Genomic DNA, 25,933 nt, shown 5'->3' with positions numbered 1-25,933 from the left:
AGGTGACGGCCGCCGGTGACAAGAACGTGCCACCCGGGATCGCTGCCGGCACCGGGGGCTGGGCCGCCCTATCACCGGCTAAAACGTAGGGGGCCTTTAAGAGGGAGCGGAGAGAGAGAGAGAGAGAGGGGAGCCGTCTCCCCGCACATTAATCTATCATGAGCTAATGTGTTTTTCCCATTTGTTCCTTTGTAGAGCGCGGAGCTGCGCGATCCCCCCCGCGCACACACAACACACACCCCGGCACGCGGCTCCCGCTCCCGCATCCCAGCGCTCGGCAGGGCCCGAGCCCCATCCACGGGAGGAGGAGGAAAAAAAAACAACAACAACAAAAAAAAACCCAAAAAAAAGGAAAAAAGGAGCGAGCAGAGGCGAGCAGAAATGGGGAATACACCCTCTCAAGGCATGTCACTCTCACTATGTGCATCCATTCTTAAGTAGCAGGTATTTTTTTTATTCGTGTGGTTTTTTTGCCTCCCTCCCCCCCCTCCCATGCGGCCGGGGGGCAGCGGTGATGGTGCCCGGGGGGAGGGGAGGGGGGAGATTTGGGTGTGGAGGGGGTAATCGTTGCTGCCGGTGCCGGAGTTTTGGTGGCTGGGGGTTGACACCCACGAAGGGGGTGTGTGGGGTGGTGGCGCTCCGCGGGGGGTGTGTGTGTGTGTGTGTCAGGCACTGGGATGCGGTGACCCCCCCACCCCACCCCGGGCGGCTCCCCCCGCCCAGGGGATGGGTGGGCTTGGGGTGCTGAGGTGACGCCGGTGGTGATGCTGCTTTTTGGGGTTGTTCGTTGTCGGGGGTGGCTGCGAAGGGACAAAGTAGCTGGAGAGCCGCTGTCTTAGAAATAGGGGAGCGCTGGGGGTCTGGGGGCGGGGGGCTCGAAGGAATCGTTGGTTGTGCCGATGGCTGTTCCCGCTCGCAGCGCTGGGCGTTAAATGGGATGTTTTGCTGACCGAGCCGGGCTGGTGCTGCCGGGCTCTGGATTTCCTTTCTTGAGCAGACAGATGGGCGAGGAGGGAGGCTGCGGGCTCTCCCCTACCTGCTGCCTCCCCTCTTTCCTTCCCCCCCCAGCCTCTGCCGAGACACAAAGGGTAGGACAAGCCACGGGGCTGCAGGTCGCCCCTTGGGAGATATTTTCAGCATCCTTTGCGGGAGGAGAAAAAAAAAAAAAAAATCTGGCGCATCCCGGGCTGGGCTGGGGCGTGGGGGGAGGCGTCGGGGAGGGAAACTTAAAATAACTCCGGAGGTTGCCCGCCCTGTGCCACGGCCGGGATGCTCCCCGCGTGTTCGGGGGCCGCAGGGGAGCCCCCCGGCGCGGTCTGTTGCCCCCGCGGGAGCAGGGTGGGTGTGCGGGTGGGTGGGTGTGCACACGCGTGTGTGATGCAGCCGCCAGCGCTGCCCTGCCCCGTGCCAGCCCCGGTGGGTGACAGGGACGCTGGCGGGGTTTCTCCGCCGAGGGTGGGGGTCCCTTTGTCTGCCCTCGCCGCGGGGAGCTCAGCCTTCGCCCCGCAGCCTCTCCCCTCTTTGTTCTCGCCGTGTTCGCCCGGGCTGTGCTCACACAGGCTGGGGAGTGGCGATGCTTCGGCCCCCGCGTGTGCCCACCCACCCTCCCACCCACCCTCTGCTGCTGCCTGGTGCCAGCACCCAACTCCCAGGGAAGTTGGGTTTGGCAGTGCTGGGATCCGGGAATGCCACCCGGCACGGCCGCGGGGCCCTCGGGAGCTACGCCCCTTCCCAGGGGTCTCAGGGATGGGGGGGGGGAGGGTGTCACATCCCACCGCCTCCCGCTGGAGGATGGAGATGGAGGGGTCGCAGCTGGGGGGTGGATGTTTCCTATGCTGCCTCCAGGCAGGGGGTTCAGCCCTTCCCTGTAGCTGGGTCAGTCTCAGGGACCCCAAACTTGCCCGACGTCTGCCAGCACCTGGATCCTGGGGAGGGGTGCAGGGGCTTTGCAGCCCCTCTGGTTGCTCCGTGGCTCTCACAGGGAGCACTGCTGGGAAAGAGGGGGCTGCTGTGCAGACCCCCCCTCCTCCCCCAACGCATCCCGGGGTTCAGGGCAGTGTCCCTCCCCCCTCCACAAGCTGCCTGAAGCCACACGGTCTCTTCAGCCCCAGCCGTGGCTCTTCCCTCATTTTAATGAGGAATGCATTTCCGATGTGCTAATTATCTCCCACCAGACTGCCCCCCCGACGCCGCCAGCGTTCACCCCCGCCTGTGGAAGTGGCTCTGTGCTCCTGACAGGAGCCCTGTCTGGTCCCACAGGGAGCGGGCAGAGGGTGAGGAGCCCCGGGCCTGGCAGGGCTGGCACAGGGCTGGTGCCTCTGCATGAAGGGAGGTTTGGTCTTTGTCAGGAGCTGTCCCTCCCCTCCCAGCAGGGTGGGATGCTCACTCTGCTTGTTTTTTCATGGAATGTCCTGTTTGGGGTCTGGAAGATGCTCGTTCCCCTCCTGGAGAGGTGGGATGGAATGGGAAAGGGGGGGGCACCCTGGGTGGCTCTGGCTGAGAACTGGTGTGGTGATTGCACTGGACTGGGAGGTGGTGGGGTCATGCTGGGGGGGGTTAATGTTGGTGCCAGGCTCAGTCCTGGTCCCTCCACTCAGCAAAACCACGTATCTCCCCCAGAATGTGGTTTTTCCCTTCATGGAAAGAGGGATAAAGGAATCCCTCTGCTGTGCTGGGGTGGGTGTGTTCCTGCCTCATGAACCTGCTCCTTTCTGGCTGGACACCCCCACACTGGTGTGGAGGACATGTCTGTCCCCCCACGTTGTCCCCTTCCCTCTGCATCCTTCCCTCCCTGGCCTGGAGCTCACCCCACCAGCCTGGTGGGAAACACCCACCCGTGCCTGCCTCTCTGTTCTCTCCCTTCCCCTCCCTTCCCAACCTTTCCATGGGAACAGGGTGGCCTTGGCTTCCCTTGGCTCTAAGAGGGACCTGGCTCAGAGCTGCCCTGCCACCGTCTGTGCCCCCTGGTCACCGCCATGGGGCTGAGAGACCCCCTCCCTGGCACATCTGCAGGGCAGGAGGGGCAGGGCAGGGTTTAATTAGAGCCATCGATCCTCGTCGTTGCCGCGCATCGATCCCCGCCGGGGCACGCGGTGCTGCCTCTGCCCCCCCAGGGACACGCCTGGGACACGTGTGAGCCGTGTCCCATGGCACAGAGCACGGCCTGGGGCTGTGGGAGCACCCCCACACAGCCAGGGCTGGTGTGCAGGGAGGGGGACGGACAGGACCAGGCTGGCTGTGGCCTCCCGGGGGCAGGAGAGGAGGGGAAGGGATGTGGGAGCGTGGGCAGGGAAGGGAATGGAGCTGGGAAGGAGCTGGAGCACAGGAGGGGCTGAGGGAGCTGGGGGGGCTCAACCTGGAGAAAAGGAGGTCTCAGGGGGGACCTTCTGGCTCTGAAACTCCCTGACAGGAGGGGGCAGCCGGGGGGGGGTCGTCGGGCTCTGCTCCCAGGGAACAGGGACAGGAGGAGAGGGAACGGCCTCAGCTGTGCCAGGGGAGGGGCAGGTGGGACATCAGGAGGAATTTCTTTATGGAAGGGGTTGTTCAGCATTGGCAGGGGCTGCCCAGGGAGGTTTGGAGTCCCCACCCCTGGAGGTGCCCAAGGAAGGCCTGGATGTGGCACTCAGTGACAAGGTGGGGGTCGGGCACAGGGTGGACTGGGTGGGCTGGGAGGTCTTTTCCAAGCACAGTGATCCTGGGTGTCCCCAAGGTGCTGAGTGCATGGACAAACCCACTGAGGCTCCTGCTGTTGAGATTTGCTTTCCAAGCATGTTGGGCAGCAGAGCATGTTGGCTGGAGGGGTTGTTTTGGAGAGGCTCAAGGGTGCAGTGGGGTTTGGGAAGCCGTGGGGTGCAAATGGGGAGCAGGATGGGTGCTGTGCCGTGGTCCCTGCTCCTGGGAGGAGTGAGTTCTCCAACATTTTGCTCCGTCTCTGGTGCTGGGGGTCGTCCCTGGATGTTGTGTCCCCTTGGTGGAGTAGCATTCCTATAATTTAGCTTCTGCCTTGGAGGTCCTGGACCTCCATCAAAGTGGCCTGATGGGGGCCAGCACCCACAGTCCTGGGGGGCTGAGCTTGGGAAGGGCGGTGCTGGCTGGAGGAGAGGCACAAGAAGGATGGAGACTCCCACTGGTGCCACCCCTGTGGCTGGGAAGCTCTTCCATCCCCAGCTCTCTCCTGGGTTGGCCCTTTCCCAGCAGCTGTGGTCAAATTTTTGGAACTATCACCTTTGTTATTAAATCACCTCTGGGTGGGGGACGTGAGAAATGGGGCTCTGACTAAGCTGGCCTAGTGGGAGGTGTCCTTGCCCACGGCAGGGGGGCAGAACTGGATGATCTTTAAGGTCCTTTGAGCCCAAATAATCCCCTGATTGTCCAAAACGCCTGGCCCGGGCTCCCTGGGGGTGAGCGTGGAGGCTGCTTGGCCGAGCTTTGAGGAATTATCAGATTCACAAAGCTCAAACAACCCTGTTGGCACCACCTGGGGAGGCCTGAACCCCACTGTGGGGCCGTGCCAGTGGGGTCTCATCCCCCAGGCCCCCCAGATGGGCTCCATCTCCCGCAGCCGCAGCAGCTCGCGTGGATTTGGGGAGGGCCCAGCTCAGCCCCACGAGGATCTCGGGTGTACTGGCACCATCAGCTGTGCTCAGTGCCATCCAAGGGCCTCATTAACCCCCCTCCTGGCTGTGCCAGCCTGCAGGTGCACCGAGGCTCGAGGGCTCTCTCAGCAAAGGAGCTTCAATGCCGGTTAAAAAATTACTGATTTGCTCCTCTCCGCCCGATGGGGATAATGAAACTTCGCTGTCAGCTGTTTTTATTTTTTCCCTCCCCCTGCACGGTTTCCACTTTCAGAATAAATGCAAATGATGGATTTTTAATTTTTTTTTTTTTTTAAATTCATCACCAACAGAAGGGGCTGATGGAGAGGGCTGGATGGGGGTGGGAGGAAGAGGAAGGGGGGGGACACAAACACTTATGGTTTGTTTGTGTTTTTGCCCCCTCTGCTGAAATGTTCTGATTGCGAAGGAAGATGATGCATTTGGGCTCCTAGAACAGCTAATAGCTCCAGGCTGGGAAATGTAGCATCTGCATTCCAGCTCCACACTGGGAACAGCTTCTCTTCCAGACCCCGTCCCCTGGCTTGGGTCACTCCATGGCACATGAAAGTGCTCAGACCTTGCAAAGGGACAGCCAAAAAAAGGATGTGTGGGTGGAGGTGAGGCCTCCCTGGAGTGCAGCACTTCCCTGCTCCAGCCAAGCTCCTGGCAGCCTTGGGTGGTGTTGTCAGGTCTCCTGCACCTCCAGTTTATCTGTTTCAATCACAGCCTGTTAAAAGCCTCCATGTTTCAGGAGCTGTCTGGATTTGTGGCTCCTGTCCTGCAGCCTGAGCCTCCTCCTGCCCTTCCCTGAGCTGCAGCTCTTCCTCTGGGGCTGCAGCCCCGTGGAATTCCAGGGGTTGTCTCCCAGCCCCAGGGAATGCTGTGGCTCAGACCCCACCTCCCTGCAGCCACCACGATGGGAAAACAGCGTTTGGCTCCTGAGCTGCTGGAATTTTCCCCCATCTTCTCTTTCCCAAAGCACCCAATGTTTTCCTCGTGAGCATCCTGGGATTCTGGGCATCCAAACCTTATGGTCAGTGGCTCTTGTTAATTGGCTTAATTACCTGTGGGAGGCAGGGATGGCCAAGAGGGGAAGGGATGCTGCAGCTCCCAGCTGGACTCCCGGAGAGAAGGGTTGGAGAAGAGGTTGCGGTGCCTGGTCCGTGTTTCATGGGTTTTTTTTGTCTTAATGGGATATTTTGAGCTGAAATGAGACCAAGTGCAGAAGGATGGAGGTTTGGATCCTGTACCCAGCTGAGCTTGGAGGCAGCTGGCAGCCTGTTTCGGGAGCAGGAGGGAGGAATCGAGAGCCGGGATGGGGTTTTGGGGGGATGCCTTTCCCAGTGCAGGTGCCTCATAGGCCCTGTGGGGAAGGCAGGAGGAGGAGGCAGAAGAGATGAAGGTGGAGAGGGGAATGCAGTGATGTGCAGGGAGGGAAGGGATGTGCAGGGGCCTGGCTGGGGGCAGTTGGATCTCTTGCTCCAGCTGGATCCCAGGCGTGGCACCACAGGCCACGTGCACTTCCACAAGCCAAATTCCCACAGAACCGGTGAGCATGGAGCAGATGGGTCTCTCCAGCCTGCAGGCAGCCTCGTGGCACTCACCCATCCCCAGAAGCTCCACAGCGACCCTGCCCTGGCGCCCTGACATTTTTGGATGTGTGGAGACAACGCTGCCTTAGAGAGAAACCCCTGCTCCCACTGACCAGCCCCTGGCCTTGCCCACCCCTCTGCCAGCCTTCCCGGGGGCTGCAGTCCCGCTGCTGCTCTTCCCAAGCATCCCTTGGCTGCAGGGGCCGGAGCCGGGGCTCTCAATCCCGATCCCATCCATCTGCCAGCGGCTCGGAGGCGGCGCAGCAAGAGGGTGTGAAACAACCACCTGCCAGTTGACTTTCCTGCCGCCGTGGAGCTTGGCAAGGGCAGAGCTGGAGAGGAATAAATTCCCCTCTCCCGTGTTATTTGCGGGGATGCTGTCACGGCGCTCAGGGTTTTTATTTGGCTCGGTGGTTTTTATGTTAATGAACCAGCTCTCTCTCTCCCTCCCTCTCCTGCATGCCGAAAAGAGAAAGGGAAAAGTGTCACTTTGGATCTTCCTGCACGGAAAAATACAGCCCCTCCCTCCCGCAATTAGAGTTGGATCTGCGGGAAGGAGCGTGGGGAGGTGGCGGGGCTGGAGCTGCTCCCGCCCCGTGTTCATCCCCTGCCCTGCTCCGGCCAGCACGTGCCTTTTCCCCTTTGCAGTGACCTCCTAGACCCACTTCCCACTTCCCAAGGATGACAGCATTCCAAGCTGCTCTGCCGGGGCCGGATCTTGATGGCTCCTGAGCGCTGTGATGCTTCCCATAGGGAGGAGGGCAGGGTGGCCTGGGGTGACGCCGCCTCCTCCCTGGTGCTGCCGGGGCTGGGTTGGATCACTTTTGCTTCCCAGATTATTTTTGCCCCCGTGGAGCTGGGGCACAGCTCCAGCATCCAGCAGGCCTGGGGACCCGTGAGGGGGAGGTGGGTGGGGTGAGGAGGAGCATGAGCTTGGTGTGGGGCAGATCCAACCTGGATCAGGGCTGTCGGGGCCAGGGATCAAGGAGGGAAGCGGAGAGGAGACGCAGTGGGAGCTGCGGGGCCGTGATCCTCCTCCATCCCACCACGTTGAGGCACAGGGGTCCGGTGTGGGAGGGGGTGGCAGGGCCGTGGAGGGGTCTCACCTCCATGGCCCCCCTGCCAGCAGAAGGCAGCGGGGTGGAGGCAGCAGGGACGTGCAACAGGCAGTGCCCGTGGCAGCGGCGGGATCTGTCTCGTTTCGGGAGGATTAATGATCCCGGCGTAATCTGAAAAACATTATATGGCTCATTGCAAACACATTGCCCAGACTCAACACTGTGGAGCTGTGTCACCAGCCCTGCCCGCTGCCCTGCCCTGGCATTGCCAGGCTGGGAGCACCCTCTGCCCTCTCCTCCCTCCGTGGCTCGTGGAGCTGCCTGGGTGAGAGCAGGAGGCTCTTGGGCACCTCTTGTTCTCTCAGAAGGGCCCTGCTCTCCAGGTCTGGGTGGGATGAAGGGGGCTGGCAGTGCCCCTTTCCCCCCCACACCTGCTCCCTGCCTCCCTCTCCCTTCCCTCCCGCCTCCTCCTTTCTCTCGCCTTCGCTGCTTCCTTTCAACTCTCTCCGTGGTGATGGGAATCAAAGGCAGGAGCAGTTTGGGATTTTCAGCCTTTCCGCTGCACTGCGTGAAAAGCGAAGCCTCTAAAGGACACTCAAGGACACCGAGACGGTGCCTTCCCTGCCCTCCTTCTCTCCCTGCCCTGCAGAAAGCTGGGAATCCACCCCGGGGCTGCTCCCCCCGGGCTCCCAGCTCCATCCACGCCTCTGGTTTGTGCCTCCCACGTGAGCTGCTCAGGCTTGGAGGTGTGAAACAGCACCTTCCCCACCCGGGAGGTCCCTCGGGTGGGGACCAGGGCTCTTGTGCTGCTCCCTCGAGGCTTCCCTCGTGCCAAAGCAAATAAGGGTCCCCATTCCTGCTGAATCCCGGGGGCTCAGGGCAGGATCCCCAGGATCCTGGGATGTGGCAGGACCTTGAGCGAGTGTTTGGCTGCCTCGTGACTCGGTATCTCAGCCAAAACAACTCCGGGGAGGCTGTGGTGCTCTGCAGATAATAATTAGCTCTTTCCAGCTGTCAGCCCCAGCTCTCTGTGACAGCGAGTCTCTTATCTCCCTTCCACACGTGGGGAAGCCAAGGTGCTCCCAGGGCAAGTCCTTGGCCCAGAGACAGGCAGGTGAAGCAGAGATCAAAACCAGGAGCCAGGATGCCAGCTGGAAACACCCCCAGCCTCCTCCTCCCCTCAACGCCAAGAAAATGCTGAGGATGAGGTCGGAGAGCCACATTTTGCCCCCTCCTTTTTCTGTTTCCACCAGAAAACCTGTATTTTGTCACTCAGGTCTCGTTATGAGCCAGGGAGAGGAAGGATATTCTTGCAGGTTCGCTCCGGAGTGTTTCCCGGCACGTTACAAAATACGGCATAAATAATTAAACCCGATCTGCAATTATCAAAACAAAGGAATAAAGTGCATTTCGGAAGGATTTTCCACTTATATTTTGCGCTTTTTGTCTCCCTGCCATTGTGCCTTTAAGATTATTTACTCACACTGGGCGTGAAATCCGCTCCCGAACCAGCAGCCTGTGAATCCACGCCCTGATCTGCAGGGATACAAGTGGCTGTGGAGTCTCAGCAGCCCTGAGGGGGCTGCACTTTCCCAACCAAAATATCCCTCTGCTTGAGTCCGAGGGTGAAAACCCACCCAAATCCAGGGATAACAGGCCTTGGTGGAGCCTGGGAGCATTCCAAGGGATGCTGAGTCCCTCAGTGCTGGTGTTTTTTTTGGGATTGCAGCCATGCAGGGGTTAGAAATGCTTTTCACCCCCTCCTCCCATTTTTCTCCTGCTTTTTGCTGGCCACACAGAGCCCCCCCAGCTGCCTGCCCTCACCCTGAGGCTGAACCAGCCCTGGCAGAACTGACTGGGGGTGAGGACACGAGGAGCAAGGCCAGGCTGGGGTGAGGGGACAGATGTCCCTCGGCCGTGGGCGTGACTGATGAGCCTGGAGCAGCTTCTCCCTCTGGCAAAGAAAGGGATCCTTGTGGGCAACAAGCTCTGTGTCCCCTGCTGGCCCTGCCCTTGTCACCCCGCTCCTCCAGGCACAGGGGCGAGGAGAACACCACCCCGTGTCCCTAAAAACAAAGGCTCAAGGCAGCTCTGGGCTGTTTTTCTGCCATCCAGGCACTGCCCCAGTGTAGGGGGGATGTTTGAGGATCTGGACTCGCGGGGCAGAGGGGGAGGTGAGCCCTGTGCAGCCCCTCTTCCCTCCCCTGAGCTGGGGGTGGGAAGGGTAGTTCGGTGCCAAGGTTTTGGAGCCGCCGTTGCCCCGCTGGGATCTGGCAGGACCCCACAAACCGGGGCACAACGAGGTTGTGCAACTTCACTCAGGACAAAAAGGTCCAGTCTGGCTCATTCTGGGGGAAAAAACCCCACAGTAAATCCACATACTCCGATCCTTGCTCTTCCATGCCCGACAAACACCCACCCAGGGCTGGAGCCTGATCCCCACGACGGGAGTGGGGTGTTTTGGGGGCTGTTTGCCACCCGTGTGTGGGATGTTCCCCTCCCTGCACGTGGGAACAAACCCCCAGGGATGCTGTGTCCATGGGGCAGAGGGGGCTGCCCCTCGGAGGGAGGGCACAGCCCAGCTCCCCATCGCTGTCCACGCCACGTTTCACTCTCAAACCCTTCCTGCTGCTGCTCTTTTGTTTCAGATTTATGATGTGTTTGCTTGCTCTGATTTATTTGTTTATTCCCCTCCATCCCTGGCAAACATTCCCACCTGGACCGCGTTCATTCATGAATCTCCTCCTTTCCTGTCCCTAACCAGGGCTCGATCGAATTGCAGGAGGGAAGAAGCCAGGACTCTGTTCCCTCTGTTTAAAGTCTCCAGGTCAGTACCGGGGCCGGGGGCCGGCAGGGTCCTTCCCCCCACCCTGCTTGTTTCCATGTTCCATGTTTGCTCCCTCCCCGACCCTCTCCCACCCTCAGGGACCGTGGAGGGTGAGGGCAGCACCTGTAGCTCGTTTTTTTTGGGTGTTTATAGGAGGGTGCTGCCTGGTTTCTGCTTTGCATCGATGATTGAGGCTTCAGCTCCCGCCCTCCTTGCAGGAAGGGAATGGGTTTGTGGAGCCAGGGGGTGGTGCTTGCTCCTGGAGGGGTCCCTGGTGCTCCTGGAAGGATCAGCTCCCTCTCCACACCAAAAGGAGTTTGCAAGGTTTGAGGTTTTCCTCGTTGGGATTGGGAGGAAAAACCTTCCAGAGGGGAATGAGAGGGAGATGTTGGCCCTCTGGGGGTGAGGTGGAGAGGCAGGTGCCTTCCCCAGGAGCTGCCTGTGGAAGTGTGGCTGGCTTAGGGAAGCTGTGAGAGGGGAAGTGTGGTGGAATCTGCTCAGCAGCAGCTCCTGCTGGGTCTGTCATAATAATAGAATGTATTTCGGTGGCATCTGTCGGCCTCTAATGGGCTGGGTGTTCCCATTGCCAGGGATTGCTCTGGAGTCTCTGCAGAGACTTCAGCAGTTCTTTTTGGGGAGGCTGAGGAGTTCACCAGAGCCATGCCAGTCAGGGCAGCAGCTCCTAGATAAAATAATCCTAAGAGGAGCAGCAGTGGCACCCGTCAGTCCTGGCCCAGGTGATCAGGAAAACACCAGCCTTCAGGAAAGGTGTTTCCTTGTTGAGTTGTAATGAGCACACAGTCCCAAAGCGGGCATGGGGGAGCGGGATGAAGCTTGTTGGGCTTGTGGGATCTTCTCAGAGCAGAAAAGACCCTTCTGCTCACCCAGTTTGACCCCAGTGAGCCAGAGGCTGTAAAGCCTTGGCAGCAGCTCCCGCATCGTGACCGTAACTCCTGAGCGGGTGTTTGTCTTCCCAAAGGATGCTCTTACCTGGGTTCAGAGGTGGGAATGATGGAGAAACCACCCTGCCTGGCCCCGTTCAGCACGTTTGCTGTCTCTTGTCTGCCTTTCTGACGCTGCAGCTTCCAGCTCTCGCCTCTTGTTCTGCCTCTGTCGGAACAAGATTAAAGAGCTGCCGCTCTCGGAAGCGGCGTCCTCGTGGAGGTGAACGCAGAGTCAGCTCTAAGGTCATCGTGCAGCCGTGTAATGATGCCACTTAATGAGCTTGTCTCCCTGCAGAAGAGGTGGCTTTGACCTCCCTGAGGGGTTGCAAACACCTGCTCAGACTGACAGACCCACAGCTCGGCGACGGAAACCGGCGCCGCTCTTTGATCCCACCTCGGGTTCCGGCAGGGATGTGGCTCAGAGAGGCTCCAGAGGCGTCCAGGAAGGGTTTTGAGGTGTCTTGGCAGTGTGGAGGCTTGGCTTTTGTTCCCAAAGTCTTGTTGAAAGTCAACAGGATGCAGCAGGGACTTGTGAGAAGGAGGTGGAGGGGAAGGAAAGGATCGGATCGTCCGTGGTGGGGCTGAGCAGGGGAGTTTGTGTGACTGGAATGCTGGGAATGCTCAGGTCCTAATTTGCCCAGGTGAAGGGGCAGCAGCCACAGGCAGGAGGAATACTGGTCCATACAGAGCAGAGGACAAGGTTTCCCAGCTGCCATGGTGTCCCTCAGGATGTGGCAAGGGGTTGTCCCCATCCCACTGTCCTTCCTGGTGCTCCCCAGGCCAGGATGCTGAACCAGCCCACGCTGCCTCAGTACTTTTCCCTGTCAGGCAGCCCAGGGAGGAATAATTCACAGAGTCAACAGCTTTTTAATATCTCTGTGCTTCGAGACAACTTTCAGTGCAGTCATTTGCCTTTTAATTAAAATTATTGCCTCTCCCCCCACACGCATCTTCCTCCCCCCCTGCCAAAAACCAGCCAACAACCAGCCTGCCTCCTCCTCATCCTCCACCTCCTCCTCTCTGGTGCTGTCTGAGCTTCCCAACCACAGACTCTCCTGGGCTGGAGCCTCGTTGGCTCCTATCCCTCGTTGCCACATGGCCAGAGCTCCAGCTCGCTGCTGGCTGGGGATGTTCCCACCTGGTTTCCTGCCTGATTTATTAAAAGTGATGGAAACAGGCCCTCCAAGACCCCTCCCTGGTGTGAAGTGGGGGTGATTTACCCCAGGAGAAGGTCTGGCTTGTGGCTCTGCTGGGTGGGTGGCGTGGCAGGGTCACAGACTGCCTCCCCCAGGGTTCTGGGCACGGGGGCAGGTGCCTGTTCCTCCCCCAGCGCCAACCCTGGCAGTGCAAGAGCAGCACATTCCAGAGCTGTGGGCACCCACAGGTGATGGAGCTCCCTTTCCAGCAGGCCTGGGGCTGCAGGGCTGAGCCCTGCTGTGCCAGCAGGTGCCTGGGGGGGCCAGGCAGTGCTGAGAGAGCCCCGAAACAGAGGTGGGAGAGGCTGAGCAGCCCCCCCTCCATCCCGGGCTCCCCGCGGGGCGCCCACAGCTCCCGCTGCCAGGAGCTGGGCTGACGAGCTGCAGACGTGTACCTATAATTACTGTCTGATGTGCCAGAATTAGCCTGGGAGCCGAGGAGTTTGGTGCAGACGTGTGAGTGTCCTTGGCTGCCTGCGGGAGGTTTAACGAGTGCGAGGCCGTGGGCAGAGCGGATCTTTCTGTCCCCCCCGGGCACGGCTTCCCTCCTCCGCTGGGGAAGGATGGCAGAGGAACGGGGGCATCCCCACACCTGGGGCTTGTGGGGGTGGCAAGAGGTTCCTCGGGGGTGTTGGGGGTGGCTGCTGCTTAGAACTGTTGAATCACAGGGCTGAGCTTCCCCATCCTCCAAACCCCGTCCGAGCGTTCACTGCTGCCCCAAAAGTGTTGTATCAGTGCTAACCCCTCCTTTGGAGCCACACAAAGCCCCCCCAGGAGGGCTGTACACCCTGCAGCATCCCTGGGCTCCAGGCAGATCTGTCCAACCCCCCCTCATCTCCCGCTTCCCTCGCCCGTTTTTTCCCACTTTTGTGGTTCCTCCGCTCCCGTCCGTGGCCGTGGCCGCCTGTGCTCGGTGTAAGTCACCCCCAGCCTGTGCCAAGGTATTAAAGCCTTTATCGTAGTCCAGGGCCTGTAATTCACAGCACAAGAACCAATAAATAGGAATGATTCAGAATCATTTAGCAGCTTCTGCTCAGGAAGAGCGAGACCAGGACCTCAATTAAGCTATTTGTAAATTGTTAATTTAAGCATTTCACTCAGATGCCTTAAATTGTTCCCTCCTGCAGTTTACAAATGGGTAAAGAGCACAGAAATATAACTGGAGCGGTGGGGAAATGCCATTTAGTTGCTGTTTTTGGCAGTGGTAATAGCACTGTAGCTAACAGAGCTTTGATTTAAATCAGAGTAAACCAGGGCTGCATTGAAAGAAAGATCAACCCCGGGAAGCAGAGGTGCCCAGGTGAGGAGGGACCTGATGTGGAGGTGTTGAGGGTGGATCTGGGAACTACCAAAGTGCCAGGGAAGCCCTGGGATCTGAGTCCCTGTGTAAGGAATGCTCCTTGTGGTTTTTTTTCTGTTTGTTTGTTTGTTTTTCCTATGCCCTGTGAAATAATTGTTACACCTGGAGGAAATATATAGACTTTTTAGGTTGTTTTTTTAAAGCCAAGGGATGGTTTCCTTGCCCATGGCAGGGGGTGGCACTGGATGAGTTTTAAGGACCTTTCCAACCTAAACTATGTTGGGATTCTTTCTGTGATTCCGAAGCTCCGGGAGGAGGGGCCTTGAGCCCCCCAAACCCCAGCGCTGCCCTTGCCTTGGCTTTGTCTCTGCAGAGCTGGGGGCCCTGAGCCCAGGACCTGCATCGGCTGCTGCTGCAGCTGGTCCTGGAACACGTCCCCTCGTCTTTCCTGCCTGGGTGGTGGATATTTTAACACAGAACTGGGCGCTGTAACCCCCCCAGAGTGGCGGGATGAGGCTCCGCTCCGGATCCCGGCGCGGGGAGCGGGGTTTGGCGCGTCTGTGCCGAGCAAAGTGAGCAAAGGGAGAGGGTGCTGGAGCAGGGCGGGAGCAGAAGGACTTGGTGCCGTGCCACGGCGCCGGGTGGGAGCCGGTGGGCGCCGCGGGCGCCAGCCGGGCCCCGGAGGTGTCGCTGCAGCAGCTCGGGGGGGCCGGGACGCCGTGCCAGGCACCGCTCGGGCTGTGCAGTTTTGGGGAACAAGCTCCCGCTTCCCGCTCCTCCAGGCGGGGTTTTTTGGTTTCCTCACCAGCTGGGGAGCAAAAGCCCCATCCCCAGAGGGTGCCGGGAACAGCTTGGGCTGCGAGCAGAGCCGGGCCCTGCTGCACCCGCTCCCGTGGGAGGCTGGCGGGGCCCTCCGGGTGCCAAATCCTCCCCTCTGCTCCACCTGCCACCGCTTGGCAGGTCCCGTCTGGGCTCGGTGATGGGCCCTGCCAGCGCTCCGGGTGTTGCCAGCCTCGGCAGATGTTCCCTCGCAGCCACGTGGCGCCGGTTCCTCTCCCGCAGATCCGCTCCTCCTCCGAGCAGGCTGAGCCATCCTCGGAGCTGCCTTGACACCTCCGGGTTCTCGCTGGGCTCCGAGGAGTTTTTGTGTCTTGAGAACTTTTCAGCCATCGGTTGGCTGAGTTTAATAAGAAACTGCACTTCCTGGCCCCTCAGCTGTGACATGCACCGAGCTGTGTGATGCCAGAGGGTCTTCCATGAGTTTCTTTTATTTCTCCCAATCTGGTTTCCTCCTGTTTCTGAGAGCAGCACATCCGATCTGTCTGCTAGCACAGTGCCATCACCTGCCTCTGGAATGGGACAGGCCTTTCTGTCCACCCAGCTCTAAGCTGCCCCACGCCCCCATCGTGCCTGGGTGAGGGTCTTTTTCCCACTTGTGGCATCCCAAGGGTTGGGATAAGGGCTGGTCTGAACAGCCTGACCCGCAGTCACCGTCCCCACAGCCCCACTGGCTGTGCCACCCTCTGGTTTGGGGCAGAGCTCGTGTCTTGTTGTGGGTTTTCCTGGTGCAGTGGTGGGCACTGTTGTGTGAGGAGGGGGAATTTGGAGGTGGGCACAGGCAGACCAAACCACCTGCAGCATGGCTGAGTTCTCGCAGTACTTTCAGTGCCTTTCCATTCCTGGTTAACTCCTCCTTTCCTCTCGAGCATCCCTGGCTGCCTGGCATGGCAGATCCCTGATTCCCCCCCCAGCACCCCCCTCCCCAGGAGCGGAGCGCTCGGTTTTGTCGTTGGAATGATGCACAATAGGCCCACTGTGTGCGTGTGAGGGCACCACATGTGCGAATATTGCTGTATAGACTGCGTGTGCCGCCCCAGGGGAGCGGACACAAAGCTGTGCTGTCTGTCCCAGCTCCGGGAAGGCGGCTGTATTCCCTGCTCCATGAGTGTCTCACTGTTCCGATCCCAACCGCCGCGATCGGCGCCGGGGCAGAGCCAGGGTTCATTGTGCTGGGCGCTGTACACGGGCATTGTGAGGAGCAGCCGTGGTTCTGAAGAGTTCATAGATTAACAAGAATGTGGAGGGATTGGCTGGTGTGTGGAGGAGAGAGCTCTGCTCTTCCCAGGACCCAGCATGGAGCAGGGAGCGGGGCGTCCTTCCCCCTCCGTGGGCACATTTAGGGTGCTGGTGCTGTCTGGAAGCAGCTCCCTGGGAGCTGCTGAGAGCAAAACCGTGTCTGGTGTTGCGGGTGTAAATGGAGATCTCACCCCGATGTGTTGGAGCTGCTTTTCCCAGCCTCTCCCTGGGAATTGCCTCATGGACAGGCAGCAGCTCAGCCCAGCCGGTCCCGGCCCCGGTGAGGTGAGGTGTCACCCGGCAGTGGGGGTTGTGAGGTGTCACCTGGCAGTGGGGGTTGTGAGGTGTCACCTGGCAGTGGGGGTTGTTCGTACTCGGGGAGGGGGGCTCTTGTCACCACCCTGCCAGCTCAGGTTTGAGCTGCAGGGAAGTCGTGGCTTTGGCAAAGACCGAAGTGGGAAAGCTGACCTTTGGATTTAGAAAGAGGCTTTTGCCTCTGTTACTGAGTGTATTAAGGGGGTCTCAGGGTGCAAGTAGTGGTGTCCCTTCCCACTGTGATGGTGGGACCCTCCTGGGATCTGTCTGGGCCACTGTCCCCGTGGTGTTGGCACAGCAGTGCCAGGGGCAGGTGATGCTGGTGGCACCTTGGGTGGTGCCTGGCACCCACTGTCCCTGGTGGAAGTGTCCTGGTGTAAATCTGGGTGCTCAGAGCCCCCTTTGGCTCCTGCCCCAGTCCTGTGGCAGCTCCATTCCCTGTGAACTGGGGAACAGGGACAGGGATCAGGCATTGTTCTGCAGCTCTGCATCTGCAGGCGGGCGTTTCCAACGGCTCTTCAACCACAATAAAGGCAATTTACCCCTCATCAGCAGAGCAATCAGAATTAAAAGGTCACCCCATCCTCCGGCCCTCCCTGCAGCGGGACTGCGGGAGTGAGCCAGGTTCCAGGGATCAGCAGGAAGGACAATTAATCCTTGCTGCCGGCAGTAACCGTGTTTGTTTTCCAGCATTTTCCTCCCATAACTCCACACTCCTCAGGCCCCCGAATCTCCACCTTCAGCTCCGTGATCCCGGTGCTGTTCCTGTGGCAGGCAGCCCAGAGCATCTTCCCTGGAGCTCCAGGTCCCGGCCAGCAGGAGGGCTGGACAAGCTTCCCAGCCCTGCCACTGACCTGCTGCTTGTCCTGGGTTATGTTTCTTCACCCATTTGCTGCCCTGTGTTGACTCAAAGCGTTTTTGGAGCAACTCCTGCCTCTTGCCCACAGTGTCAGCCTGGCACTCAGGTAATATTGTCACAACATAGAAATGTGGATGGAAAGGTGCCCTTGGCCCCAAACTGAGCCCCCTCTGTGTCTGGGGTGCAGGAGCTGGCTCAGCTCTCTCCAGAAGTGCTCAGCAAAGAGGAGAATGAATTTTTGGGAGGGTTTGTCATGGCAGAGCGTGTCATGAATGTGCCTGTGCCAGCCGTGACTCATGGCTGCGGCTGTTGGGGAGCCTGGAAGGGCTCCAGCAGGGAGATCTGGGCTCCAGAGTTTCTCCCTTCTTGCCCTGCCACCGCTGGGCCCTGAGCCAGGAGCGCTCCTGTCCCTGCTCCACCCGTGCCTCAGTTTCCCCGTCGCAAAATGGGGGCAAAGCCAACCTGGGGTGTCTGGTTTGGGGGTTCCTCTCCCAGCTCTTCCCCCCCGGGGCTCTCTAGGCTGTGAATCCAAGAGAGAGCCCTGGCTGGGGAGGGCTCTGGGAAGCTTTGGGAAGGGTCACTCTGACCCCTGCCAGACCCGTCCAGCAGCAGGGGGTGACCTGACCCTGCTCAGCCACTCAAGCTCCGCATCCAGTGCCGTGTCCTGGGGACAGAGGCTCTCCTGGGAGGCAGATCCTGGTTTTCCTTCTGCCCAGCTCCCTCGGGGCCGGCGTGGGGGCAGCCATGGGGCAGCCCTTGCTGACAGCACAGGACTCGGGGCGTCCGTGCCCAGGGCTGCGCAGCTCGGTGACATCAGGCTCCGCTGCCTTGCACCCTCCAGGCTTGCTCCTGGGAGCGCTGGGAGCACGGGAAGAGCTCCTGGAGCGGCGCTGGCAGCCTGTGGCACGCTCGGGCAGGGCAGGGAGGGCAGCGCCACAATCTGCCCGCGCCGCTGGCAGTGCCCGGCCCAGCGCTGGCTCCTGGCTGCCCGCCCATGTGATGTGTTTGAGGGGGCACGCTGACATTTCCAGGGGATGGGGAAGGAAAAAAAAAAAAAAATACCCAGGGACCCACGGGGAGCTCTGAGGCAGAGAGGAGAGCAGGAGTCATCCGCACCGAGCGGAGGGATAAACCCGGGAACGGGGGGGAAAAGTTGCCGGGGCAGGGAGAGGATGTGAGGGGAAGCGCCGGCTCGGAGCCGGCAGGGAGAGGATGCGATGGGCGCTGGCAGAGGAATGGTGGCAGGGAGTGATGACGGCCATGCAGACGGCCCTGGGAGCCCCTCGCTAGAGCAGGGACAGGAGGGGGCATCGCTCGGGAGCTCCGGCGCCCGCCCGGCATCGCTGCGGCTCCGCTCCCCGGCGCGGAGGATCCGGCTGTGGATGTGAGGTGACAGTCGCCGCGCGGCTGAGCGCCGAGCGAGGTCGGAGCCGTGAGATAAGGTCGGTAGCAACCCACCCACTGCTCACTTGGGCTGCGTGCGTGTTTAATAACGACCCGATCCCGTATTTAATTAACATAAACAGCCAACGCAACCCGAGCCGTCTCCTCGGATCCGACTTGACGGAGACGCCGCCGCCGCCGCGTTGCTTTTAAATGCCAAGTGATTAGTAAAACCGTCCTCGGTTTGCTCTCAACATATGCCATAAAGCTGCATGTGTTTGTCGCGCAGATTTCGGAGCCGTGCTCCCGGCGCCTCCTGGTTCCTCCCGGCCGCCTGGGCGCCCACCATGCTGCCTCGCTGGGCACGGCAGCGCCCCGGCGCTGCCCCCCGGGCCGTGCCGAGGCTGCGGGAGCCGCGGAGACCCTCCGAGCCCGGGGACTACCGGCTCGCTGCCTTGCTCCTGGGTATGGACTGGTGCAGGGGGGGAATGTGGATGTGGGAGGGCTGCAGGCTCTGGAGGCTCTGGGGGGTGCTGGTCCCAGCCCCTCGCAGGTGGGCTCTGCCCCAGGAGGGGTTGGATGGCGTGAGCTGAGGGGTGATTGCAGCCCCTCACAGGTGGGCTCTGCCCTGGGGAGAGGTGGATGGTGTGAGCTAGGGATGATTGCAACCCCTCACAGGAGGGGATGGATGGCCTGGTGTGGGGGTGATCCAAGCCCCACACAGGTGGACCCTGCTCTGGGAGGGCGTGGGTGATGTGGGCTGGGTGATGATCCCGGCCCCACATGGGTGGGCCCTGCCCTGGGAAGTGATGGATGGTGTGGGCTGGGTGATGATCCCGGCCCCACATGGGTGGGCCCTGCCTTTGGGAGGGCACAGATAGCCCAGCCTGGGAAGGGTCTCAGCCCCTCTCAAGTGGGCTTTGCTGCAGGAGGGGATGGATGGCGTAGGGAAGGATCCTGGCCCTACACAGGTGGGCTCTGACCTGGATGGGGACAATGGAGCAGGCTGGGGATGTTCCCAGCCCCACACAGGTGGGCTCTGCCCCAGGAGGGGCCGATGGAGAGGACTGGGCTGGGCTGGGCTGGGCTGGGCTGGACTGGGCTGGGCTGGCTGCCCAGCACTGGTGGGAGGAGGAGGCAGGGCTGAGGCAGCTGCTGCTGCCCTCCTTTTGCTTGACTAAACCTCACTGCCTGGACAGCTTCTGACTGGCGCTGGTGGGAGGGCTGCAGGCTGGACAGGCTGTGGTTTTCCCTCCAATGTGCCCCAGCAGGGCAGGAGGGTTTGCTCAGTGCCGGCGGGCAGGGGTGGCACCTGCCCCTGGGACAGCACAGTGGCCCTGTCCTCGTGTCACCTACAGCATCCCACCCCGAGGTGGGATGTGGTAGCAGGCAGGGAGCCCTGTGAGGACTGGGCAGCTCAGTGCCCTCGTGCCCTGCAGACAGGGGGGACATGTCACATGTCCCCATAGCATCCCTGTCCCCATGGTCTGTGCACGCTGATCAGGCTGACAGTGAAGCCCTGCTGGATCCTACCCCATATTTTCCATTCCTGAGTGTGTTTTCCTGCATCTGAGAGGCTTTAGACGTGGATCTGAGATATTTTTTCCCAGCATTTCTGATTTTTAACTAGCTGTGACTAACCAGGCTGGCACGGCAGGCTGTGACCAACCACCAACGTGCTACCTGTGCGCTTATAAATAGGGTCTGTTCTGCACACCCCCGTTTGGAGCGTTCCTGGGCTCCTGAGCCCCTCTGTGACACCAGCCCAGCTTTTCCCAGCCTCTCCCCCGCAGCTGCCAGAGCCCAACATCCCCCAGCTGCTGGCAGGAGTCTCCCAGAGAGGCAGTGCCCCCCAATTCCTGGCCGGAGGCTGCGGGAACGGGGCTCGGTGCCGTGGCTGGACCTGCTGAGCTCTGGGATGTGGCTCCAAGCACATCGTGGTGGTGGCAGTGCCTTTGAAAGAGTTGGGTCCCTCATGCCAAGGCAGAGATGGGCCAAGTGCTGTGCTGGGCTGTGTGGTGTGGCTGTCCCTGCCGTGGGCCCCGGCGCTCCGAGCCAGGAAAAATCCCCTTCCCGTGAGCGCTTCCTCATGGAGCTGAGCTCTCTGGGGACTCCAGACTGTGGGGCAAGGGCTGGAAACACCAGGGGTTTGGCTCGGATTCTTCTCTTAGTGGCTTCCTTGGGATGCTGGGGGGGTGGTCCCTTCCCTGGGCTCCGTGATGATCCATCAGCTGGATTTGCTCCGACGCCGCACGTGGTGGGAGCTGCTGTCAGGAGGCTCCGGCCTCCCGCCGGCGAGTGTGTGGTGAGCATGACTGCACTGATGGCAGGAGATGAGGGCACTGATCAGCTGCCTGGGAAAACTGCACCGAGTGCATCCACGAGGAGCCGCAGGGCGGGCGCGCTGCACGCCCGGGCTCCAACAGGAGCGTCCCACTCTGCCTGCCCTGCCATGGGGGGCTCTGCACCCCCTCCTTCAGCCTTCCTCCCCGTGGACTTGTTGAGGCTTGATCAGAGGTTAGGAAAAAATTCTCTAATGTAAGGGTGGGGAGGGCCTGGCACAGGTTGCCCAGAGAAGCTGTGGCTGCCCCTGGATCCCTGGAAGAGTAACCTGGGATAGTGGAAGGTGTCCCTGTGCCTCTCTGCCCTCCCTCCCCCTGCTCTGGGTGAAGAGGAACCATCGATTTGGTGCCTTGAGGGGGCAGTTTATCCCCTTCCTGGTGCCTGACAGATTGGAATTGATTTCCAGAGCAATTTGCCTGAACGGCTCAAGGTGGGAGCACCGGGGATCTGGACTGTGACCATTTCCCGTGGTGGGGATGGTGGTGTCCCTGGGGCTGATCCCAAAGTGTGGCACTGGTTGGTGCTGGGAATCCTCCTGGGAGACCTGCAGGGCAGGGTGGGGTCTCTGAGCAGCAAAATCCCCCCCCCCCCCCGCTCTAGGGGAAGGGGGGATAGAGACCAGCAGCTCCGGGGTTCTGGGTGTCCGGCTCCTGCTGCTGCCTTGGGCTCATCCCAAAGGCTTCTCCTACCAGGCTGAGGATCAGGGGGGGACCTGGCTCACAGGGAGACTTGGCTCTGCTTCAGCACACGACTGCGGGTGAGTCACTGCCCCACGTCCACACACGCCCTGCACGGAGGCAGCCACACGACAGCGGGAGCCAGCAGGGGCTGCCAAAATTCCGGGAAAACTCCTGGTCCCTCTGGGATGTGCTCAGTACTGATGGTGATTTCCCTCTGCTCCCACCCTGGGTTTGACCCCCTCCCCTCTCAGCACCCCCCTGCAGCTGGACCCGCTCTCTCTGCATGTGCCTCTCTCTGGTGCCTCAGTTTCCCTCTCCTTTCTGCGGTCCAGGGGGACCCTCAGGCTCGGAGCTGGTGCCGTCTGGGCTATTCCCATCCCATTCCATGCCATGCCATGCCATGCCATGCCATGCCAGGTCCTGGCTGTGCCGCCTGGGATCGTGGCAGCCGCGTGGGTGGGAGCCGAGCCCACGGCGTGGCCCGTGTTGGAGCTGTGACGAGCCTGGCCCCGGCCATCCTCCCCTCTCCTTTATTTTTATCTGCCTGCTGGCACCTCCCCAGCCACTGTGCCTTCCCTGCCAGCTGAGGATGCTGCCGCCTCTTGCCAGGGCACGCAGGGCTCCGTCCTGCTCCGGTCCCCGGGCAGGGATGTTCTCCGTGCTCAGAGGGTGCCGCCGGCTCGGCCTCGTGCCAGAGGTCTGGGAGGAAGCTGAAGGCAGCGGGAAGATTTTCCTCAGCCGTCCTTCCCACGCCGTCTCTCCCCCTGTCCCGCTTGTTTTCCCTTGGGCTGACTGAGGGCAGCTCCTTCCCGCATTCCGAGCTCCAAGCGAGCATCCAGGTGTGCCGGCCCTTCCCTTGGCACTGCCATCCACAGGAGCGGGGAGGTGAACTCGTCTCCCGTTCCCATGTGCAGGCGTGGGCGCGATAACACCCGGCGAGGTGGGAAGTGGCTGCTGCTTTTTCCAGGGCCGGCCAGATGGGACTTCTCCTTCAGTTTGGGTTTTGACAAATGACATGAGAATTTATCCGGTGGTTTCTCCGCTTCCAAAGTGAAGGAGCTGCTTGTCAGGGCAGCGCCGTGGAGAGGTGCCAGCTGGACTTCTCCGAGCTCCAGCTGGGAGCAGCCAGTGTGCACCAGGACACGGAGTGGCTTCGGACTCCTTGTCCCTGCACCAATCCTGCTGGGATTGGTGGGATGCACGGAGGGTGCAGGCAGCATTCAGGGCACGTAGAGGCTGGGAACAGGCAGGATCACACCCGGACTGCCACCGTGCTCGGGCACTGTGCCCCTGCCCTTGCCCAGAAGCCAAGTGGCATCCTGGCTCCGGGGCTGTGGGGTCTGTGCTAACCCAGCTGGGAAGTTCCTGAGGAAACAGTTGGGGTGTGTTTTATTTTCCTTGGTTCCACTTGAATTTGGGAGTGAAAGGCACAGCAGGGAGCCTGTGAAAGCCACAGGCAGTGCTGTGGGATCCTCAGGGATGGGGAGAGGAGACGGGAGAGCCTTATGGGTGGTCTTGGAATCACCTGGCTTTTCCCAGGAGGTTTGGTGGAGGGTGTGCATCAGCCCAGGAGCAAGGGGACAGTGGGGAAGCTGCAGCCCCATCGCCTTCAGCTTTCACTCCCAGCTTCTGGCATTCCCATGGGACAGGGGCATCCACAGCCCGTGGGCTCAACCAAAAACAGGGGTTTTGTTCTCTGAGGGTTGATTTTTAAGTGATCGGATCTGGTGGTGGCTGGACCCGCTCGGCACATGGCGGTGACACGGGTGGAGGACATTTGTGTGTCCCCTGGTGTATGGGCTGCCTCGTCCCTGCTCCTGGGCACAGCTTCAGTCGGATAACCACGGGCAGCTGGGCAGCTCCCAGCACTCTTTGGATGTGGTTGTGAGGGTGAGCCTGGGGCAGGGCCTGGAGGGCACTTGACTGTCCCAAAATGAGTGCAAACAGAGCGTGGCTGAGCCAGGGACAGGAGTGGCTCTGAAGGTGCCTCCAAGCAACCTCATGTAGTGGAAGGTCCCTGCCCACGGCAGGGGGTGGAACTTTAAGGTGCCTTCTAAAGCAAACCATTCCAGCATTCTGTGGTTTTATCCCAGCGGGTCCCGGCTCGGGAAGGGGTGGGCATTTCTGCAGCTCAACATGAGTTAAGTGCAGCGGCGCGGGAGCCTTTCAGGCTCTCCCTGCGCTTCCCATCCACCCCTCCCATCCCTGGGAGCCTGGCTGTGGTGTGGCAAGGAAGGGGTTAGTGCCGAGCAGGGCTCTGGGTGCTGGGCAGCCTCCGTGGGTGCTGAGCAGGCAGCGCTGGCAGTGCGGCAGTGCAGCCTTTGGGAGGAAGCAAGTGCATCCCGCTCTTCCGGCTGCCTTAATGGCCGGGTGCGGGGGAGCCGCATCGCTCCGAGGGGCTTCCATTCTCTCGCCTGCCTTTCTCCCCAGATGCACTCTCCGCTCCCCCTCCCCTCGCCCCTTTTTGTACGGGCGCTTTCTCGGCCGATTTTTCATGCTCCGCTAAGTGCCGGCGCTTTCACGACCCGCGCGAGCTTTGCTGCCTCATGAAGATTTATGAAACTGCAGTAATAAACTGTGTTTGAGAGAGATCCTTTTGATGATAAAGCCCTGCCAGGCTGCTGGCGGGGGGACCCGAGCGCACCGCGCCGCCGAGCCCGCAGCCGCTCCGACCCGGCGCGGCTCCCGCGGGGCAGCGCCCGCAGCGCCGGGAAGGTTTTTGGGGGCCTTTCCCACCCTGAAGAGCGTCACCTAAAGCGCGGTCAGGCTCCGGTGAGCCCGGTGCCTCTGTTCTCCCGGGAAGCAGGCGATGGCCGGACCCTGCTAGCGGCGCGGGGCTGTGCCCCGGCGCAGGTGACACCTCTGCTGGCAGGTGAGGAAGATGGATGGATGAATCGGCAAAGAGAACCGCGTTCCCTTAACCTCCCGCTGCTCGGAGAGGGGCTGGCCAGGATTTACCGTGGGATTTTGGCTGTCGTGGGAGCCCTGCGCTCGGCCAAGGAGCCGCCTGCAGCCCCCGCAGAGCCCCGGGGGGCTGCTGTGCCCATCCCGCCGGAGCAGCTTCCCGGCCGCCGTGGGAGCCGAGCTGCACCCGCGGGTAAGCGATGGGACGGTCCCCTGGGGGGGACACATCCTGCAGGGACGCCCTGCTGGGCTGGGCTGGGGCACTGCCGAGGTGGGCACCCTGTGCGGGCTCCGGCCACCCGCTCTCCCACCCCAGTGACCTACTTGGAAGCAGCCTCGGGAAGCACTTTCCAGGGATGTGCTGCTGCTGCTGCTGTTGTGGGCAGCCCGTGTGTGGGTACCACTGCTCCGGCATCCCTGCGCCGTGGGGAGGAGGAGAAACAACTTTGTGGGGGGATTTTGGGGTGGCGGGATGGAATTGTCCCCTTGAGGTGAGTCCACGAGGGAAGGATTAGCACCTTTTTCTCATGGATAGTGCCAGGAATCACAGCTGTGAGTGTTTTAAGGTCCCTTTCCCAAAGAGCCACCCCCGTATCCCAGCTGGTGGTTGTTTCCTTGTCCGACCGTCTCTGCCCGCTCCGGGTGGGACATCCGGAGGGAAAAGGTGGCTGGCATGAGGACAGGACACGTGTCTGCAGTGGCTTTTCCTCCTCTTGCCTTGGAGGGGTTCTCGGATCACGGGGTTCGTGGCATCGGGGCTGCCTCTCCCTGCTTGGCGCTGGGGATGGATGCGGGAGCGGATGCGGCGCAGCCGGGGGTGGAAGAGCCCCCGAGGGGCTCCAGCTTCGCCCTGACCCCTGTGCAGCTTGTGCAGGGCTTTTCAAATCATCCTTTTTAGCAGTCGGCAGAGGAACAGCGAGAGCTGGCGCGTTCCACTCCCGGAGCATGTAATTAGGGAGCAGGGAGCTGCATGCTGATCATGGCTCGGCAGCGGGAGGAGGAGGAGGGTGGGAAGGAGCTGGAAACGGGGCCTCATCCCAGGGCTGCTAAACCTGGGGCTGGTGGAGGGTTGGTGGAGGTGGCTGCAGGGAACAAGCCCCTCTCACACCCCCCAGATCCCTGTCCCTGCACCTTCCCCCAGCTCGAGGCCTCCTCGAGCTGCTCTCCCCAGCGAGGAGAGGAGCTGCAGCTCCTTCCTCCCAGCCCTGTCACTGCTGCAGCTGGAGCTGTCAGGGGGACCCTTCATCCATCCCTCTTTCCTAGACTTCCCGGACACACCGTTCCAATGGGATGGGACAAGGCTGGGAGTCCCTGTGGTGCTCAGGATCCAACTCTGCTGAGGGGCTGGTTTGGTGGGGATGGACCCTCTGGGCACATTGGCTGTTCGGGGCGTGCTGGGAGTCCCACTGCCCCAAACTGAGCTGAGAGCACCCTGGCTGCTCCCAGGGGTGCTCCAGGGCACTGCCAGTGCCAGGGCTGGGCTGGGTGTTGGGTGTTTGCCCCCTAAACACGTCTCTGCTGCTTTGTGGTCACGGAACAAGTGCTTGAGCGACCGGACGAGGGGGGGGAAAGAGTTTTGCACTTGGTATCAGCAAACCCCAGGGAGAAAAATGTGTTAGGGGGCTGTTACATGAGGGGAGAATGAGCAAGCAGCTCCCAGGGCTGGGTTGGGGCATTCAGGACAAGTTCCTCCATCCGTGTTTCCCGTCAGTGCCGGGTTTGGCAGCGGCTCTGCAGCCAGTGGGACCCCAGGACGATGCCCTTACCCCTCTCTCCCCACTGCCAGCAGTGGGACCGAGGTGTCCCCTCTGCCATCTCCCTGTGCTGCTTTCCCTGGGGGAACTCAGGATGTTTTGGGCTC

The 25,933-nt window shown here is 61.0% G+C and overlaps 1 protein-coding gene across 8 annotated transcripts in view; it reads left to right on the top strand.

Moving 5' to 3' along the window:
- Positions 1 to 97: 97 nt before the first annotated feature.
- Positions 98 to 25,933, top strand: part of SRCIN1 (SRC kinase signaling inhibitor 1) — a 64,797-nt gene continuing 38,961 nt past the window's right edge. For 2 of the 8 annotated variants that reach the window (XM_050330778.1, XM_050330777.1), the window contains exon 1: positions 23,477 to 24,265. In XM_050330778.1, the coding sequence (XP_050186735.1) occupies positions 24,058 to 24,265 (208 nt within the window). In that variant the 5' untranslated portion in view covers positions 23,477 to 24,057. Of the gene's footprint in view, positions 445 to 10,009; positions 10,073 to 17,967; positions 18,205 to 23,472; positions 24,266 to 25,933 lie in introns of those variants that run through there. The other 6 variants (XM_050330773.1, XM_050330772.1, XM_050330774.1 and 3 more) reach the window with 6 other exon arrangements.

The sequence above is a fragment of the Myiozetetes cayanensis genome, unplaced genomic scaffold (genome assembly GCF_022539395.1).
Source record: "Myiozetetes cayanensis isolate MyiCay16 unplaced genomic scaffold, myiCay2020 scf44, whole genome shotgun sequence".
Taxonomy (NCBI): domain Eukaryota; kingdom Metazoa; phylum Chordata; class Aves; order Passeriformes; family Tyrannidae; genus Myiozetetes; species Myiozetetes cayanensis.
This window is presented reverse-complemented; position numbering and strand designations above follow the sequence as displayed.